Source organism: Leuresthes tenuis, unplaced genomic scaffold, assembly GCF_036924035.1.
Source record: "Leuresthes tenuis unplaced genomic scaffold, fLeuTen1.0.hap1 SCAF_4, whole genome shotgun sequence".
NCBI classification, from domain to species: domain Eukaryota; kingdom Metazoa; phylum Chordata; class Actinopteri; order Atheriniformes; family Atherinopsidae; genus Leuresthes; species Leuresthes tenuis.
The window spans coordinates 25120660-25140211 of NW_027325358.1; the positions used below are offsets into that span (position 1 = coordinate 25120660).

Here is a 19552-nt window from a genome sequence, read left to right on the forward strand (position 1 = left end):
TGTATGTATCTACGTACTTGGCGAATAAAGCTGATTCTGATTCTGATGAAGCACACTTGACTTTGCAGCACACTTGTTAAGGGACAGACTTTAATCACTCTTAGAGCTCGCACCATGTACCTATAAAAACAATGTTTGTGGGTGTCGTGTGTGGCTGTGGGCATATTTCCGACGTGTCGTCTCTAATGTTATAAAAGCTTGTGAGATTGCAGCTTCTGTCTCTTTTATGATCTTTTTTAGTCTCATGACACAGACTTTTCAGCACACTTGTTAAGGGACAGACTTTAATCACTCTAAGAGCTCACACCCTGTACCTATAAAAACTCTGTTTCTGGGTGTCGTCTCTAATGTTATAAATGCTTGTGAGATTGCAGCTTCTGTCTCTTTTATGATCTTTTTTAGTCTCATGACACACAGACTTTGTGGTACACTTGTTAAGGGACAGACTTTAATCACTCTAAGACCTCGGACCCTCTACCTATAAAAACTGAATGTTTCTGGGTTCTTGTGTGTGTGGGCATATTTCCGACATGTCGTCTACTGTATCACTAACATCACAAATGCTCCTCAGGTATTTGTGTGCTCATCTGCATGTGCATACTTATCATATTTGTTGGACTTGAGATGCTATGTGATTTTCACCTGAGCACATACTGTGTTGTCTCATGTATGTCTCATTGAGTCTGGCCCGCCTTCGTGTTCGGATGAATTTGCTTGTGACTAACATGGATCTAAACATCTAGCCTCCTGTTTTATATTTCATTGGCAGTTACTCTGCTCTGAGTGAGAACTATGTTAAATATTCGACATAGGAGGAACAAAAAATGTATGAAATCATTTTACATGTTCATATTGAACAATAATGTACACCCAATGCACAAAGACGCAGTTGAAAATAACATGAATTTAACTCAATATGAGTTAGGGTTTAAAAGAAAATGCTAACACAGTAAAAGTTTTCAATGAACAGTTTTTTGTTGTCCAATTATTGAATTATATCATTCTAACGCATGAGCTCCATGCTAAATGCAATAAAACATGGTTAGTTACCAAAACTCAGTACATTTGCACCTACAAATGCAGAATCTGTCCTCCATAAATTGCATTAATCTCGTGCAGTGTTTTTTTTTTCTGCTTATAAGTTTCCAGGAGACAAAAGAATACCTCCGATTCGAATTTTAACTTTGATTGTTGACAAATTGAAGAAAATAAGGTCAGGCTGCTGATCACTACTATCATAGGTCAAAGCACGTACAGTGTGCACATATAGTAACTGGCACTGTAGATAGGGAATCTTTGACAGATAACTGTCGGGAAGATTAAACAATGCTTCTGCTTCACCTGGACTGCTGGATAAGTTGTTCCACGCAATAAAATCTTCTCTCTTTTTCTTTTTTTTTCGGACAATCAGAAAAAAAATGTATAAATTCTCCTGTTAATAGATGCACACTTTGCATTTACGGTGATATATTATTCAAATTAGCAACAAAAATTGACCTCATCCTTAAACTCAATAAAAACATGTCGTTACTCAGATGAAGCCTTGCATCGTTAAAGTCTGTACCTCAGCAATAACTTAAACTTTAAAGTTGTATTTGTCTGAAAATTTTCATCGTAGAGAATTTGACAATTATTGTAAAAGGAAAGAAAAACAAAAAAAACTTCCACTAAAGTCCAAAAGAGTTTATAACGCTTGCTTGAGGCGGTTCCTGCCCGTGTTGAAGAAGACATGATGTGCATTAAGGGACAGGAAGCTACTATGTGACTGACCAGCTTCTGACTTATAAAACTGTTTTTCATGACAACAATGGTAGGATTCATTGAGCTGAAATTGTGAAGGAGCGTCTCAGGGAGCATGAAACATCATTTTCACAGATGGATCGGCCACCACAGAGTCCAGACTGTAACCCCACTAAGGATCTTTGTGATGTGCTTCCATCATCAATGCAAGATTTAGCTGAAAAATTCAAGCAAATCAGGACTAAAAAACATCTTGAGACACTGCATAGGCTTAATGATAGATGCCATGGTGAATGTGTGCGGTTATCATAGTTAAAGGTTAAACAAAATATTACAATGTGTGACTTTTTTTTCATTGGCCAGGCAGTGTATAATATCCCTAATATTCCAGAGATTAAAATAATTACTGAACAAAAGTGGCCCCTGTTTTCCTTTTCCACAACAGTTGTTATTTTTCATCCTTCTTAAGGTTTGTTTTCTGTTGGGAAAGCTACTTCTTCTACTGAATTACAGCCATGAGCATGAGCAACATGGTCAAATGCTTTCATAGATTCCTTAAGATTTGCTTTGCTATTGGACTGAAGTCCAGCTGTCTTGTCTCACTTGGTGTTTCTTGTAACTCTTGGCCACCTTCTTTTATGCCAATATAAAACGTCCATTGTGAGAGAAGGAGGAAATAATCCTTCACTCATTAACTCTACTGAATATAAATAATTAACTGGTGTATACTGTTTTTTGTTCAGAATGTGCATAAAATAGGGCATAAGTTTGATCAAAAAGTCATCAAAGAAGCATCAATTTCAATGAATGAGTCACAGTGTTTTTTTAAAAAGTCAATAAAGTTGATGTTTTACTAAGCCCCATTCATGTGACAGACATAGTAAAAGAAAAAAAACACACAAAGCATACATTCACACCTCTTTTAGTGGGTGTGTTGAAGCTGTGATTGTGAATGTAGCGAAGTATGTAATCCAGCCGCTATTTCGACATTCCAAGAATACCTTGCATGACTAATTCTCTCCCTCAATGAGGAGCCAGCCCACATATTCCCTCTGCCTCCAAAGCAGTGGTTCTCCTTGGGGAGAGGTGATTCAAATTAAATCCAAGTTTAGTTTGGGATTCATCACAGATTCCCTTTTATTAGTTTATTAAGGGGACATGCCAGAAACCTTTGAAGATCACTGACTTACACACACAAATACACACGATCATCCCACACCAGCCCTGCTATAGTTTCTCTTTGCCTGAATCACCCCATATGTATTATCGTGGCCATGGCCTCAGAGAACGTGGCATCGAGAACAAACAGCCAAACCTTTGATCCATTTAACATCGTAGCTTCTAATTTGCAACCCTCAAAATTTTCATTCAGATCTAAACTAAACTCTGCAAGCCTGAAAGTGGACTCTGGACTGAGGAAAATGAGCCAAAGAGGAAGGAAAGGAAGACTGTAATCCGTAGCACAAATTTCCAAATGATTATCATATGTGTATTATATAATATTATATTAATGAATACTTCCAGGGAAGGATGTGAATCATCTTGAGCTACAAGGCAGCTGCCTCACAGAGTCATAAAAGTTCCAGTAAATTGTGGTTAATTTTGCATCGCTGATGATGGTTATAATTTGCTTTGCAAAACATTTGTTTGCTTTTAATGGAACAGCAACAATGAACACATAGGTTGACTTTGGCACTTATGTAGCCAGCTATAACAGAGCACGACTTTTAACCATCCAGACCATTATTATCATTCTGTTGAACTGTCAGTAGACGTTACAGAAAAGAGCAGAGGACAGTTTAATTATGAGGCTATCAAAATCCTTATAAAAGGATACGTATATTGTTGTTCAGTATAACCTAAAAGTTGGGAACATGAAGCCTGAACACACTGTGAGCTGTAAAAAGAGATGAAGTACATATCCAGATAGCTTGATAGCCAGGTAGCTATCTAGCTAGCAGGAAAGATAACTATCAATTGTTATTTTTGTTTTGTCCCAACAATTGAGATTAGATGAATTTGTTCTTAAATGTTCTGCTAAATGTTCTTACTGTAAATACAGAATGAATGGCTAAGCAAATTGGAACAGAAGTAACAGTAAAAGAAACAGAATATAGAATGACAAGAGCTGTTTAATGGTGACACACTGTAGCCTACGGCCATTTGTCGAAGGAATTTGAGCACAAACAAAGCTGTGTGCATCCACTGACCCTTTTTTTGCTGCTAAAGAGGGCTTTACATTTTCATACGTGGTTTCATACTATCACGGGTGTCCCTTCTCTAATAAATATTTATCACTGGCTCTATGGTGTAACTGTGGGGATGTTATACATTATTTGAAATGTCTTTTATGATATGAAATTTAAAAACTGATATAATTCTACGCATGTAAAAAAGATTCTAGCCACAGATAGTATTCAGCAAATATCAAATCTTTTTCTCAGTCATAAGTATTAAAAAAAGTAAGATAAGGCACTAAAACGCAGTTGAATGACTAAATAGAATTGCATCACATAAAGATGTTCTTGTTATAACATGAATACTCTGAAATGAGCTAGTTTTTTTCCTTTGGAAAAAAAAAACTTTGAATATAAACTTGTTTCTTTACAAATTAACTAGTTAAATTAACCTTTAATTAATTTTCTTTCAGTATTGAGCATCTGTGCGAGTTCGACTTGACATATTTGGTTTGGGTTCAACATAATTCATTAGAGGCTATTCAACTGTATATCTGGGGCTGGATCTCAGTCTAATTTGATTGGTTGAACTCATTTTACACTAGTTGTTAAATAAACCTGTGTATGTTTGGTTTGTTCTCCATAAACCTGTTTTCATTTACCGAACAAGGCCATCAAAGTGTATTTGTTCACTCAACAAGGGTCCGTTTCGATGTCAATTTAAAAAAAAAGAAGTCCATTCAAACAAATTTGACAAGACTAATTACAATAGTGGGATTCAATTAATTTTTTTTTTAGTACACACACAGAGAGAGAAAAACACACGCACAGTGGAAAACAGGTTTGAGAGGATGAGTTGGTTATATGGAAGGATAATAGCAGAGTGATGCAGCAACGAGGCTCCGCCCCCCACCGGCTGTGCTCACGTCTAATTTCAAACATCACACCACTGCTTTAACCCCGCCTCCTACCAGTCAGTTAAATTATGTTCAAACGCGACGCCAACCCACAACATTTTGCCGGCATTCGTCCATCTCACACAGCCACCCAGCTGACTGTCCACAGCGTTTGACGCAGTCTCTTTTAGGCACAAACCTTGCCGCCGCAGACGTCTCCTTCTCCCCCCCACACACACATACACTTGCGCTCATAGCGGACTTTTCTGCCGTTGCCAGAAAGAGGCAGTTAGGATGCGGAGGGGACTCACCGGACTGTTCTCATGTTGTTGTCTGCTGGTGCTGATTCAGTACTTGGCTCAAGCAGGTAAGCAGTTGTATATCCTGTCTACTGTCTGCGAGGTGCGTGCGCGTGAATGATAATAATTGTATTTATGACACCTGAATACTTGTGTGTAGCTTTAAATGGCAAACAAATATCCCTGCGTCAGTACTTCTCTCTTTAAGTTTGGGTGTTTTCCAACGGTATTAGTTTAAAATGAAAACGTGCCATTGATATATTTCCGTGAATATTATTCATTCATTTATATTTTACCCTCCCTATATATTTGGTATTTTTTTACAACAGACGTTGTCACATCAGTGCATGGAAACGTCTCAATGAACTTTTACAATGATGTTATACGTGAATGGAATTTACGCACGTGGCTTTGATTGGTTTATTTTGCTGTGAAATGCAGAGGAACAACCAATCACAATTTTCCACTCACCGGTCGGGTTTCGGGTGTCAGGTGGGCGGGACTAACGCGCAAACACTCGGTTGTCAAGAGAGGTCATGGCCTCCTCCCTGCAGGAAGCTCCTGGACATGAGATACAGGGAATTCTACATTTTTCTTTTAGCTTCACATACTTGTTCAACAATTAGTAAAGTACGCATTAAAAATAGGACACCACATGCCTGAGAAAACCTTAAGAGGGTTTTGACAATAAAAAAGCCAGTGAATGAGCGTTGGAGCCATCCACAAGCCCTGGCTGTTTCACATAAATAATACATGTTACAGGGAGTCAAGCATTCAATATGAAACAAAGACAGTCAGCGAGTCGAACCTCTTTTTCAGGTCACTTAGCTGGGAATTGCCTGACAGGGAAAAGAAAGTTATTAAGAGTATAATTTAATTTATAAAAAATACCCCACCTGGATTAACAGCATGACCCAGGCATTACAAAGCTGAAGGGGAAAAGCTTGCATCATATGAGAGCAGTATGACCCAAATAAAGGACTGGTGTCTGGATTTGTACTTGTAATCATTGAATGGCACTGATTGTATTTCTACAGCTTACACGCTGTGGATTTTCTGAAAAGCTATCTAGTAAATCAATGTTTAAAAACCTGTTTGATTTTAGTTTCACGTGATTGGCCTTCAGTTGAGTCTTTGGTTTGACCTAATCCCCCCTAAGGCCAATAGTACCCTGCAGACTCGTTCTGTCAGTTTCATCTGCAACGAGCTCCACTCTGCTTCTGGGGAATTTTAAAACTTCTTTAGGAATTCAAAACCTTTTTTTCCAGTTTGTAGCGCTCACTTCCAGGTATGCGCATGTATATGTCTGAAAGTCTGGCTCTGCTCTGTTTGATGCTTTGTCTTCCTGTAATTAGCTTACTCCTGAAATGAGACATAACCGTCTACTATTTCAAGTTTGACTTTCTTATCTCTTACTGGAGAGGCTAAACTTTGCTCTCTGTAATGACTCACAAAGATTTTAAGGTTTCACCTATCAATCATTTAAAAAGAGCCGTACACTTGTGACCTTAAATGAATTCAAACAAACCTCTTATAGTTTTTCAGCGTATGCCTGTGGGTGCCGAAAAGACTGAAATAAAGTCAAAACTGCAGTTTGGATTCTTCTGCAAACAGAGGACTTCATTCTCAAGTCTGGTACTCATTCAATTCAGTTTTATTTATATTGCGTCAAAGTACAACAAATGTCATCTCAAGGCTCTTCGATGACAGAGTCCAATTTAAAAAAAAAAAAAAAAAACTATTTCCTAGCTAAGGCAATCAACAGATTGCAACAACACTTCTCTTCAGTCCAATCTCCCGTCCTGAGCATACCTCAGGCGACTGTGGAAAGGAACGACTCACTTTTAACAGGAAGAAACCTCTGGCAGAACCAGACTCAGGCAGAGTGGCCATCCGCCTCGACCAGCTGGGGTTTGAGAGGACAGAAAAGAGGGGGGAAAAACACCATAGCACCATTCAAAGGATACCTGCTGAGAAACAAGTTAATGACAAATGTACATAATATCATTTGAGAAATTAAACAGGGGGGACCAGAGAGCAAAGTGAGGAAAGGTATGATTTAAGAGGCTCCCCAGCAGTGGGTAACTATGGGATGTTTTTAGGCTCACCTTTATAAACCGTAAGCTTTATAAAAAAGGAAAATTGTAATAAAAAAGGAAAGATTTGTGTGGGTTCACAGTCATGAACCAGGATGGTTGTTCAGACTCTTTGCTCATGAGAATCCTTCTTGATTTTTGCCACATCACTGTACTGTGTGGCAGCATCATCACCCCGTGAACTCGCTTCCATAAAGTGCACGAGCGCATAGCCTGGTTATTTATGAACTGCCACGTGCATGCTTAAATACATAAAAGCACCCCTTTGTGAAGTTGTTCAGCATGTGTATATTGCATGCATGTGCCATAAAAAGACAGGAATGCATTGTTTGTGAGCAGTGGTCACAAGGGAGGATTGTTGTCAACCTGTCGAACCTCTTTAGAGCATCTGCCCGCTTCTGCTGTCAAACGAGTCCGAGTTTAAATACGTTTGGAGCTGAATCGTAGCAGTGTGTGCATGTGTTGGAGGCAGCGCTCAAATGGCCTTACATGGACGTGTTATCTCAGTGAAGTCTGCTGGCTGTCAGGTTCACACCGTAGGTACAGAAGTAACTGCCCAACATCCTTTCTAAACTCATCAACTGAGTAGCAGCTTGAAAAGTTTTTTTTTTTTTTTCATAACTGTTCAAATGCGATGCATTTGAGTACTTTTAAACTTACTAAACTCCTCTTGCAACATGGTTCAGCAGGTTCTTGATCTGAAAATGCGACCAAAAGTGTGCATGATGACAGATTCTACATTAAAATAAGCGAATGTGAAAGTGAAAAACACTGAGTTGCTGTTTCCTTCATCATCAGCCCAGAAAAAGGACCATATGTGGAAATAGCAGTCAGGATGACTAACTGTGGAAAATGAAAACATAGGTCTGAGTACTTTCCAGTTTCCACAGTCAACGTCAGGAGGTTGAAATCAGGAAGCGCCAGCATTTGACCCACATTTGTTCGCCCTTCTTGGTGTGTATTAACGGTATGAGTCCTAAAGAGGGAAAGCAAGTGGGAGGTCCCATTGGAATCACCGCATATCTCCAGGAACAGCTGGAACTTGCTTTGGGAAGCCCATTCCGGGAAGCCCTTCTTGGCTTCCCTGCTACATGTGGGAGTGAGTTAGTGGTTTATGAGAAAGCATAAGTGTATGGGGTACACAGGAAGGGAGACTTTCCCCCCCTCTGTAATCAGTGGAACTCAGTCAACTCAATGTTCAAAAGAATAACCAAAGATGAGATGCAGTCAGCTTCTCACTAACAATTTTCTTCCCACCGTCAGGCAGTAATAATGAAGTAACTCTTGGTGAAAAGCCCAGTGATGAGAAAGCAAACTGGCCCTGTTTTACTGTTCTCTGAAATCCATCTCTTATCGTCATCTGTCAGACCCTGTCTTGTCTTCTTTTTTCGACGTGTCATCACTCACTGACACTCTCAAGCTTACAGACTTCCTTGTGTTTAGAGTCTCCGCCTTTGCCGTCAGGTCACTGTGGGGATATTGTTATGAGGAATGTCACCCTGGGACCAATCAGCATGTGGTGGTGTGATTGTTCAGCTCCTCCCATCCTATTGTCTTAAAGGGATAGTCTGACAATGTCCCCAGCCTCCAAGCCACAAGAGAGACAGGAGGTGTAAGAAGTGATGGTGGATGACGCGCTCGTAGTGGTGCCTGACCGGCCTGTGATAGTTACACTTGTGCTTTGAGGCTGCTTTGACTGGTGGAGTCTCTGAAGTGTGATTATCTTTGGGCAAGACCTCTAAGCTTAAAATAGACCACATGTTACAACTTTTAAGCCTTATGCTGTGTAGCGAGGCTGTCGCCACCAACATGACCAACTTCACTCCCAAGCTTCTACAGATGTATTAAGTTCCCTTTTTCTCAGTTTTGTAAAGAGTTGCATGCGTGTGTCAAATAGAAAGAAATGACTACTGCATTTCCTCTTTACAAATACGTTTTATTAGTCCATATTTTGCTCGAACATGAGTCGGGGAAACTCCACATTAACTTTATGTGGTAATCTCTGAGTTAAGCAACAAGTAAAAGGTGTGGTTCTCACACTGTCCTTTATCTGAACATCAAGCAGCCTTCGGTTGTAGCTTATGTCCAGTATGTAGTTTTCAGTCAAACATTTACATTAACAGAGATATGAGTTGTGTGTGTGTGTGTGTGTGTTGGCACAAGCCTACGTTACTACCTGAGGCAAGTGATCAGTTGAGTGTAAACAGCTGTAAATGCTGATAATGGCAGAGCCTCTGAAAAAAAAAAGTGTGTGGTAGTTTGTCCTCATGTAACACATGATTTTTTTTTTTGCCATCCACAGATGCTGCATTCACATGCACTACCTCTCAGTTTAAGTGTTCAAATGGGAGGTGCATCACCCGCAGGTGGATTTGTGATGGATCTGACGATTGTGGTGATGGGACTGATGAACTGCCTGAAGCATGTGGTATGTTAAGCTTAGCCCTGAGGGACACATATTTTAATCCAACCTGAAACTTCACGCAACTACAGCCAACTATTGTACAATTATTATGTTTCAATAGCACAACTTTTTTTTTTTCTTTAACTGATACATTGCTCATCATTGTGGACACTACACAAATAGTAGAAAGTGACATGTGCATATGCTAAAATGACATTTTTACCTAGTATAATCAAGGAGTTTGAAATGGCAAAAATAAAGAGCTGTGATGTTTACTAAAATCTTTGACCTTCAGTCCCGCTCATAACACACTAATCATCAACAGCAGCCCAGTGTTTGACCAAAACCACATGAAGTTTCACAGGCTGCATCTCTCTGCACAAACATGATATCAATCATTCTTGCTGTTTCTCTCCACAGCGGCCAAAACCTGCCAGGAGTCACAGTTCAACTGTGGCGCTCCCATGAACCAGTGTGTACCAAAAGGCTGGCACTGCGACGGCAAAGCTGACTGCAGCAATGGGGCTGATGAGAGAAACTGCAGTAAGTTTCCCATCTGAATAGAGTTTATTCACGTTATCAAGAAGAGGAAACAATTACAACTTGGGCAAACAGCACTATCAGTAAAAAGTTAATCATTGAAAGGTTGATAGTGTACAGCAAGAATTATTCTTGTTTAAGTTAAGATAAGCTTTATTGATTCCACGTGAGAACATTGATGTGTCATGCAAGCTGAAGGAAGTACATGTACGGATGTAGACAGGTTACCTTGAAAAGAAGCCTGATAATATATTAATTATCAGCTTTTTGATGTTTGAAACTATAGTCCGATCCAGTTGTGTACATGCAGTCATAATTTAGATGACTAGCTAATATGTGTAAATTTGAGGTAATAATAATGTATCTTAACTGATGTGTTGTAGTTGGTGTCAAACTTGTTGCAGGTTGTCCGGCTTTCTCGCCATATTAATTTCTCTCTCCTCCTCTTGCGCCCTCACAGCTGCAAAGCAATGCAAAGATGACGAGTTTCATTGTGCCAACGGCCAGTGTGTGTCCACATCCTTTGTTTGTGACAACGACAACGACTGCTCCGATGGCTCAGACGAGGCGAACTGTCCCAAACCCACCTGCAACACTCGGTCCTTCCAGTGCAACAACTCGGTGTGTGTGCCGGCTCTGTGGCAGTGCGATGGAGATAAGGACTGTCTCGACGGATCCGATGAGTGGCCGGAGAACTGCGTCGGGAGACAGCCGGTCAGGAGGCCGACGCGATGTAGCGTCCATGAGTTTGAGTGTGCAAACGGGCAGTGCATCCACAGCAGCTGGTTGTGTGACGGAGGCATAGACTGCCAGGACCGGTCGGATGAGCTCAACTGCAGTGAGTTTTAATTTCTGGCATATCTTAAAATTCACTTTCTCGTTTATAAAACGTATCTGAATAAATCTTTTTCATTGACGTTAATAGAAAAGCAGGATCCCCGCACATATTTTTAAAGATCCAGAATAAATGATATCAGTCATTATTTTATCTGCCCTACATTCTTTTTTTTTTTTTAAATTTCTCTGTCACTTCTGTTGCTGCTTCTTTCTTTTTCACATTTTCCTCCATTTTTATTTATTTTATTTTTTTTAAATTCTAGGTCGCCCTGTTTGCCGCCAAGACGAGTTCCAGTGTACAGACGGCACCTGTATCTATGGCAAGCGTCAGTGTGACTTTGTGCGCGACTGCAGTGACGGCAGCGATGAGACCGACTGCCACACAGGTGACTCTCAGACCAGAGTAGCTTAATCCGCCCAGTTAATTGCAACAGTTACTTTTTGTTTTGGGACATTTAGAAAGCTTTAACGTTTTTGCTCAGCATTCTCACATGATCAGATCACGATCCGATTCATAACCCTCTGTTCTATTACCACAGATAATGCATGTGAAGGCCCTACAAAGTTCAAGTGCCGCAGTGGGGAGTGCATCAGCATGGAGAAGGTGTGTGACAAGAACAAAGACTGCCAAGACTGGTCTGATGAGCCTCTTCATACGTGTGGTGAGTGATGTCCTATTTAAACGTCTGGGACAACCTCATAGCAGCCGACTTGGTGTCAGCTACCATTGGGAATTAGTTGCCATGAGTACCATTTGAGCACTTTTTGTCTTTTCATTTGCACAGGCAACAATGAGTGTTCAACAGCAAACGGCGGCTGTTCGCATTACTGCAATGACCTGAAGATTGGTTTCACTTGCTCCTGCCCTGCAGGGTACAGCCTGAAGAATGACAAGAAAACCTGTGAAGGTGAGAAGAGGCAGTGTGTTTTGTTAAGGTCCAGCTTGTAGTGACATCTAGTGGCACAAATTGCGAAAGGCAACAGATTAAATTACAAATTACTGAAAAGTACAATGATCCCACGCTGGACTTTGAGTACGGTCGGTTCCCTCTGGGCTACTGTAGTATTATATTGGTGTAACATGGAGAAGTAGTGAGAAGGGCAACCGGCTCCATCTTATGCCAAAATAAATATGAATTTCTTATTCTTGGGTAATGAATTCTACACTAATGACAACATGGTTCTGAATATTGTATTTCAATCTCAACATACATGTTAGAAACTGGCAATTTGAATTTAGTCTGTTTTAAAAACAAGCCACCTTCAGGGTTGTTGACACAAATTTTTAAGAGAACAGTTTATCAGAAAAACACAGTTCCCAACATGGCAATCCCTTCACCCTCTGATCACTGTTTGCAGACATTGATGAATGCGCTGAGCCTGACACTTGCAGTCAGATCTGCATCAACCTGCCTGGCAGCTACAAGTGCGACTGTGAGAAGGACTATGAGATTGACCCTGTGAGCAACACATGCAAAGCTGAATCGGGTAATGCTCGAACGAAGTTCTGTACTCTAATTAATACTTTCTCGTAATTGACCATTCTCTGACGACGTGAGCACATGATATAAACCAAAACTCCTCCATTATGACGTCTTCTCTCTCTTTTCAGGCACAGTAGCCGCCTTGCTTTTTACCAATAGACACGAAGTGAGGGAGCTCACGGTAGATCGCAGAGAGTATGTGCGTCTGATCCCCCAGCTGAAGAACGCGGTGGCTCTGGACATGGACATGCCAAACCAGATCATCTTCTGGTCTGACCTAACTCTGAGGAAAATCTTCAGGTGAGAAAGACATTTTATCCATTAAGTTGATCCTCTGTAACTCTCCCTTTCGTCTAGCTTGAATAAAAGTACGGACAAATTTCTCCATTGTGGTGTAGGGACTGTGATGTGAGATGGATGATGAAAGCAACACGGGTCACTAAATTGAACCGATCCTCTTTTGTTTCCTTCTCCACAGCTCCAAGATAGACGTGGCCGGTAACTCCTCTCACCATAGCGTGGTAATTGGCAGTGGTATTGAGGCCCCAGAGGGCATAGCGGTGGATTGGATCCATGGCAACATCTACTGGACTGATAGTGTTTTGAAGACTATCTCTGTGGCAACAACGGATGGCAGTAAGAGGAAGACCCTCATCACAGAAGGACTCGAGAAGCCAAGAGCCATCACAATAGACCCAGTGAAAAAGTAAGCAAATGTTCCGACAGATTTCCATTTGTTTTAGTTTGAGACAAACCGTGATTTTTATGCTGCAGCATTCAGTCTTTTTAATTATTTTTTTCCGTGTCCTCCTTTAGCTTCATGTACTGGACAGACTGGGGAGAGGAGGCTAAGATTGAGAAGTGTGGGCTCAATGGAGCTGACCGCTTTTCCTTGGTAACGGACAACATTGTGTGGCCCAATGGCATCACCCTTGGTAAGCACAACTCTAGGAATGATTTAATGGAAACATTGTGCATTTGCTGTGTATTGAACCATAATGAACAGATCTGCTCCCCTTCTTCTGGACAGACATGGTCAACCAGCGTTTGTACTGGGTGGACTCCAAACTGCACACACTTTCCAGCATTGATGTGAACGGAGGGGGCCGGCATAATGTTATTTTCAGCGAGGAAAAACTCTCTCACCCCGTCTCGCTGACTGTCTTTGAGGTTAGTGATGATGTCAGTGTAGTTACTGTAAAAGAAACAGGTCTTGGGCATGTTATGGTAAGAATCACCACTAAATAGTTGTGATTTCAATGGTTTCTTAGCATCCCCTTATGCTATTTCAGGCTGTTACACACATCAGTGCTGTATTTATAGTCAGTCTGTAATCCATTCCATTGGTAGTTATCCAGATGAAATGGTTGAAAGATTAATGCTTCGTGCCTACTTTCTTATAAATTTAGACCAGTGGTGCTATAATTCTTTTTCAGGCTTAACTACCTACAGTCATTTACATTTGTAAAAATAACGACAGAACAAGTCAAACCATTCAGTGTTGTTCAAGTGCATTACTCTTTCCTAAACAGGAAAAAGTGTTTTGGACCGATATGACTAACGGTGCAGTTTTCAGCGCCAACCGCCTGACGGGAAACAACATCACCAAGTTGGCATCCGATCTGGAGCAGCCAGAGGATATTTTGCTTTACCACAACCTCAAGCAGCCAGTTGGTAAAGACACATTTACATTTAAGAGCTAGCATCAACTCTGCTCAAGGAGCATTACTTTTTCTTACGCTTTTCTTTTCCATGTTATTTTTTTTAGGCGTGAACTTGTGCAGAGAGAGCAACAGTATAAACGGAGGCTGTGAGTTCCTGTGCCTCCCTGCACCTATGATCAACCAGCGCTCTCCTAAATACACATGCGCCTGTTCTGACAACATGAGCCTAGGCCCTGACATGAGGAAATGTGTGACAGGTAGGTGTCTGCTGCACATATCTTTGAAATGAATTATGCCTTAATATCGCATCCTGACAGTATTTCTTTTCCCAAAAGGATCAGCTGACGCACAACTCCCGTCACAAACTTCCACCAAACAGCCCATCCCTACTACGAAAATGACTACTACAGCTACTTCAACCACCACCATAGCTACCAAAAAACCCACAACTACCTCCTCAACCCAGTCCACACAGAGTCCTCTGAAGCCTGTCGCCACCGCTCATGGTAAAGAAAGCACTTCTCCATGTCGTGATGCAATTATTAAAGTTTTTGATTTGTTGAACTGATTGACTGTAAAATCTTATGGGTAGAATTCGGATTCATTCAAGATTTTACATATTAGGACATAATAGAAACTCAACTGGTCTTAAAATTTGGTAAATACAACCTCAGATGAGCAGAAAGTGGAAAACAAAGCACACTCCATGATTCATTAGCTTGTAGAACCACCTTTAGCAGCAATATCTTGAAGTAATCATTTATGTATGATGTTATCAGATCACATTGTTGTGGAGGAATTTTTCCCCACTCCTCCGTACATTGTTGCTTCAGTTCATTGAGGAATTAATTTATGTACAGCCCCTTTAAGGTCCCTCCACGGCATTTCAACCAGGTTGAGGTCTGAACTTTGACTGAGCCAATGCAACACACTGATTCTTTTCTATTTGAGCCATTCTGTTATAAATTGGGATCATTGTTTTGTTGAATGACCCAGTTTCATTCAAGCTTTAGCTGTCAGACAGATGTCCTCACATTTGACTCCTACAATACTGAGAAGTTTGTGATCGACTCAATGACTGCAAGGAGCTCAGGTCCTGTGGCTACAAAATGAGCCCAAATCATCACCCCTCCACCACCGTGCTTGACAGTTGGTGTGAGGTGTGTGTGCTGATATGCTGTGTTAGGTTTTTACCAAACATGGCGCTGTGTATTATGACCAAACATCTCCCCTTTGGTCTTGTCTGTCCAAAAGACAGAGAGAAGAGGCTTTCTCCTGCAACCCATCCAAACAAGCCATCCTTGTTCAGTCTTTCTCTAAATGTGCTGTCATGAACTTTACCATTTAACATGCTAACTGAGGCCCATGTAGTCTGAGATGTAGCGCTTGGTTTTTTCCTTGCATTGCATGGTCTGATATAGGGGTGAAGTTGTTGGAGGGTCCACTCCTGGAAAGACTGACAACTATCTTGTTTTCCACTTGTGAATAATCTTCCATACTGTAGAATGATGAGCTCCAAATTGTCTGGAAATGGCCTTACAGCCACGTTCAGCAACAATTACTTCTATAAAATCATTGCTGATGTCTTTCCTCCTCGGCATTGTGTTAACACACAGCTGAATGCTCCAGACCAGCAAACTGACAAAGCTTCTGCTTTTATAGAGGTGCTCACACCTGATGATCAGTTAAGATAATCAGTTTTATTAGCAGCACCTGGCTGCTACTTACCTCCTATGGAAGCAGTAAGGATGTACTTTCCTTTCTTTTCCACTATGTCTGCATTTTGGATTTTGCAGTTTTGACACAGTGTAATATGTCATGTGCATGTCTGGGGCTATATTTACCTATTTTTAAGACCTAATGATTTAGTATTTTGTCCAGATAGGTAAAACAATTTAACTGAAAGAGGGTGTACTTCCTTTTTTACTAACTGTTCGTGATAAGCAGTACTGATCTCATTTACCCGTAAGGAAATATATAACGAATACATTGTTGTCTTGCTATTGTCAGGTAGCAGACAAGCAGGAATGCCTGAGGAAGCCCCTTCGTCCTCCCCCATTGCTCTCTACATTGTGGTGCCACTCAGTAAGTTTCAATATTAACCTCTACAATAAATTTTATCACGCTCTCTCACACATTAAGTGTCTTTCAAATGCTCATTTCATTTCTCGAACACACTCTTCCTCTCCAGTGGTCATAGCCCTGCTGGCGTTTGGAGCAGTGTTTCTATGGCGACACTGGCACGTGAAGAACAGCAACACCATCCACTTTGTCAATCCCGTGTATCAGAAAACTACAGAGGATGAGGTGCACATCTGCAGGACCAGCTGTGACGGCTTCGTTTATCCTGAGGTAGCGTCACTTTATTATCCCTGAACATCATCTTTTGTGTGTAGTTTTACAGCTCTGCTGACTCAACGTGACTTTGTTACAGAGGCAAATGGTGTGCATGGACGACATGGACATCGCATGACCTGAAGATGAAGTAAACACTAGGTTCCTCCAGTGATTTTAGTTTTTTCCCTCTGGGGAAACACAACCTGCTGCTTCACAATCCCTTCCTCTCCTCGAGTGACCTGATTTTGTGGTTTATTTTATCTGACCTCAGAACTGTGCCGTCCAAGCCTGCAAAATGAATGTCTCTGAGACGTCAGGATCGGAAAATCAAACACAACGACAACAAGTCATGTAGCCGGACCACATCATTGTTTAAAAATGAAGGACTGACGCATGGCTTCAGAGGATGATGCTCTTTTACAGAGGAGCCTTGACTCCTCTGATGCTATGTTAAGGTACACACACCTACTGCAACTGACACATCAGATTCTTGCGTTGATTGCCTGGCACGTGCCGTACTACAAGTTAAGCCTGAAAATCCTGAGCTGTACTGTCCTAATAACTCATGTGTGCCTTCACTGGAGTTGTTTGGTGAAGTTTACTGGATACACTTACAATAATTGCCTTATTGATCCTTGTGCCTTCCAAAGCCGAGGCAGCGATGGCCCTCATGACTTCATACTGTGGCCTTTTCCACATTCGGGAAACAGGGTTGCATATTTATTGGTCATCTTATATTGATAATGTATTAATTTTTGTCCAACCTTCGAATGTGGTACAAATGTGTGGGGAGTTTGTGTGCTCAGTGAAGAAGCTGCTGTGTTTTCTGATGTTAACCAAAATGAAGAATTTGCTTGAAGATGATTAAATGATTGTAGGTGATACTTATCACTGTAAATAGTCTCTGTATATATTTTGTAAAAACTCTTCTTCTTTCACTTTGGTTTTGCCTTGTTTTTTCATTCAAGGAATGTGTAAATATGTGCTAGTTCTTTTCTTCTTTTATTTATTGATGGAAGGCTGTTGGCTGTGATTAGATGGAGCACCTCCTCTTTATGTTAACACCAAACACTGAAATGTTTCGGTTTAAACTGTGCAGCTGTTATTTAACTTATGTCAACCAACCTTTGAACACCTTTTCTGTGCTTTTCTTTTGTAACGGTGTGCCACTGTTCATTGTCCCGGTGAGATTGAATAAACTTTTTAGTTTGTCTTCAGTCGTTGCTCATATAATTTATTTTTCCTCTGTTCTGCTGCTGTGATGTTTAGTTTTTATAATAGGATCAGGGCGCGTTTTGTTTGCAAAGCGTGACGTCCTCCTTCACCACAGAATGTACGTAAAACTTAGCATTGTACACTGATTTGTTCATTTTGTTTGAGCAGATCCGTTTTATTTTGTTTTTAATAAAAGAGTTTAAATGTTTAACTTTGTGTTTCTGTGCTTAATGAAGGTCACTTTTGTAATGCTGAGTTCATCCAGGATGTCTCAAAAAGATATTAATTCTTCTTCCTGGATCTAACCACCCGGCATGTAGCCTGAAGCCACCTCTGATGTCTGTATATCATGCTTCCAAGAAGCCTGATTATCTTGGAATCTTTAAAGTGGTCTTGAGCAATAGTTTTCCGTGGCTTTCTCAAGGTCTTTCAAAGTTTTTGTTTCTTTTTTTTTTTTTTTTATAGACGTTCACGGCTCTTTAATCATTTTTGTCCAACCACACCAAAAAACACACTGAAACAGTGTGGGTCACCTTGACAGAGAGCGGATGAAAAGGCAGCCAACGTCTGAAGCTCTTCTTTGGAATGTCCTTTGTGAAGCCAGGAAAACTATTCCTGAAGACTGCCAGAGTTGTGCAGACCCTGTTTTTACCTTAAGTGCTACATTTCAAATTGGTTTTGGAGATTGAACAGACGAAGACAGGACAGCCATCTCCGCTCACTGAGCTAATTATTTTAAGACGAACTGTTTATCCTTTTGTTGCCTGGAAACATTGCCATTAGTCATCTTTTACAACATAATAAAAGCTCGCACACAGAGTTGATGGGTGGTTGAGCTAATCCCCCTGAAATTCACATCCTTCCACTCTGTCTTTTCCCCACGAGCAGCTGTATTATCACTCGAAGGGGAATTTTATGTTCCATTTCATATATAAACAAATGCTTTTCCTGCTGTTTTTAAATGATTTTTTAAACACGTTTCACCTGTTGGCTTTTCTTTTAACATGAAGACAAGTTTAGGAGTTTTCACTCTCACTCCTACATTAATTAAAGGATTGAGACGATTCAGTTCAGCTACAGAAATAAATTCTGAATAAAGACTGTAATCTTTTAAGCATTTTATTTAATTGATTACCCTGAATCTGGAAGATTTTATATGTTTTTATGGTTGTCATAAATGGCTTGTATAAACATAGAAAATGGCCAGACACACCCTGAATAGCAATCAACCAGAAAACATGCTCTCCCTAATCTAATAAACTTCCTACATAATTTATGTCGCATGATGGTTCTTCTTTCTCTGTGAAGTAAAAGCGCCAGCTGTGCTCTGTGTGCCACAGTGCAGAGAGCAGTTTAGGTGGTCGCCGAGGAAACAATTTCTCCATGAGATGCAGCCATCGACTGCCTTCAGAAGGTTTGGCACAAGAATAAACCAAACAAGGTGTCACTTTAGTTTGAAAAGAGGAAAACAAAGATATGAGAAGATAAGAGTAACAACATGTTCATGTCGCACATCAAGCCATTGTTGGTGTTTACACCAAGACTTTGACTCAAAGATCTGTCTTTAATTCTGCGAGCTGGAAGCAGAGACGACTGCAGGCAAATTGTTTTACAGAGATGACTTGTGTTCAAATCCCTTCTGAAAAAGAATAAACAAAGAGAGCCTGAATTAGAACTGGGCATTGACTCGAGGAAACAAGGCCCAGTTAGCCCAGACAAGAAGATACGCTCCAGATAACCCCTTCTTCCATAAACTACGGGTCAGTGTGTGTGTGTGTGAGTTCATTTGTTGGGTGAAACATCTGAAACTGGCCTCGTTAATAAACAGGAAGCTGTGGCATGTGGTCTGTCAGGACCTGGTTC

General features: G+C 40.7%; 2 protein-coding genes across 2 annotated transcripts in view; one reads left to right on the plus strand and one right to left on the minus strand.

Moving 5' to 3' along the window:
* The window catches only part of LOC140304667 (uncharacterized), a 285825-nt gene that overhangs the window by 133992 nt on the left and 132281 nt on the right, over nt 1-19552 (minus strand). The gene's annotated exons all lie outside the window — the stretch shown is intronic.
* On the plus strand, nt 4932-17849 carry ldlrb (low density lipoprotein receptor b). The gene is made up of 18 exons (XM_072383384.1): nt 4932-5180; nt 9511-9636; nt 10033-10155; nt 10613-10990; nt 11253-11375; nt 11529-11651; nt 11775-11897; nt 12349-12477; nt 12602-12773; nt 12952-13179; nt 13290-13408; nt 13504-13643; nt 14006-14147; nt 14242-14394; nt 14473-14643; nt 16148-16222; nt 16329-16489; nt 16572-17849. Exons 1-18 carry the CDS (start codon nt 5108-5110, stop codon nt 16608-16610), a joined length of 2598 nt encoding a protein of 865 aa, XP_072239485.1. The 5' UTR covers nt 4932-5107; the 3' UTR covers nt 16611-17849.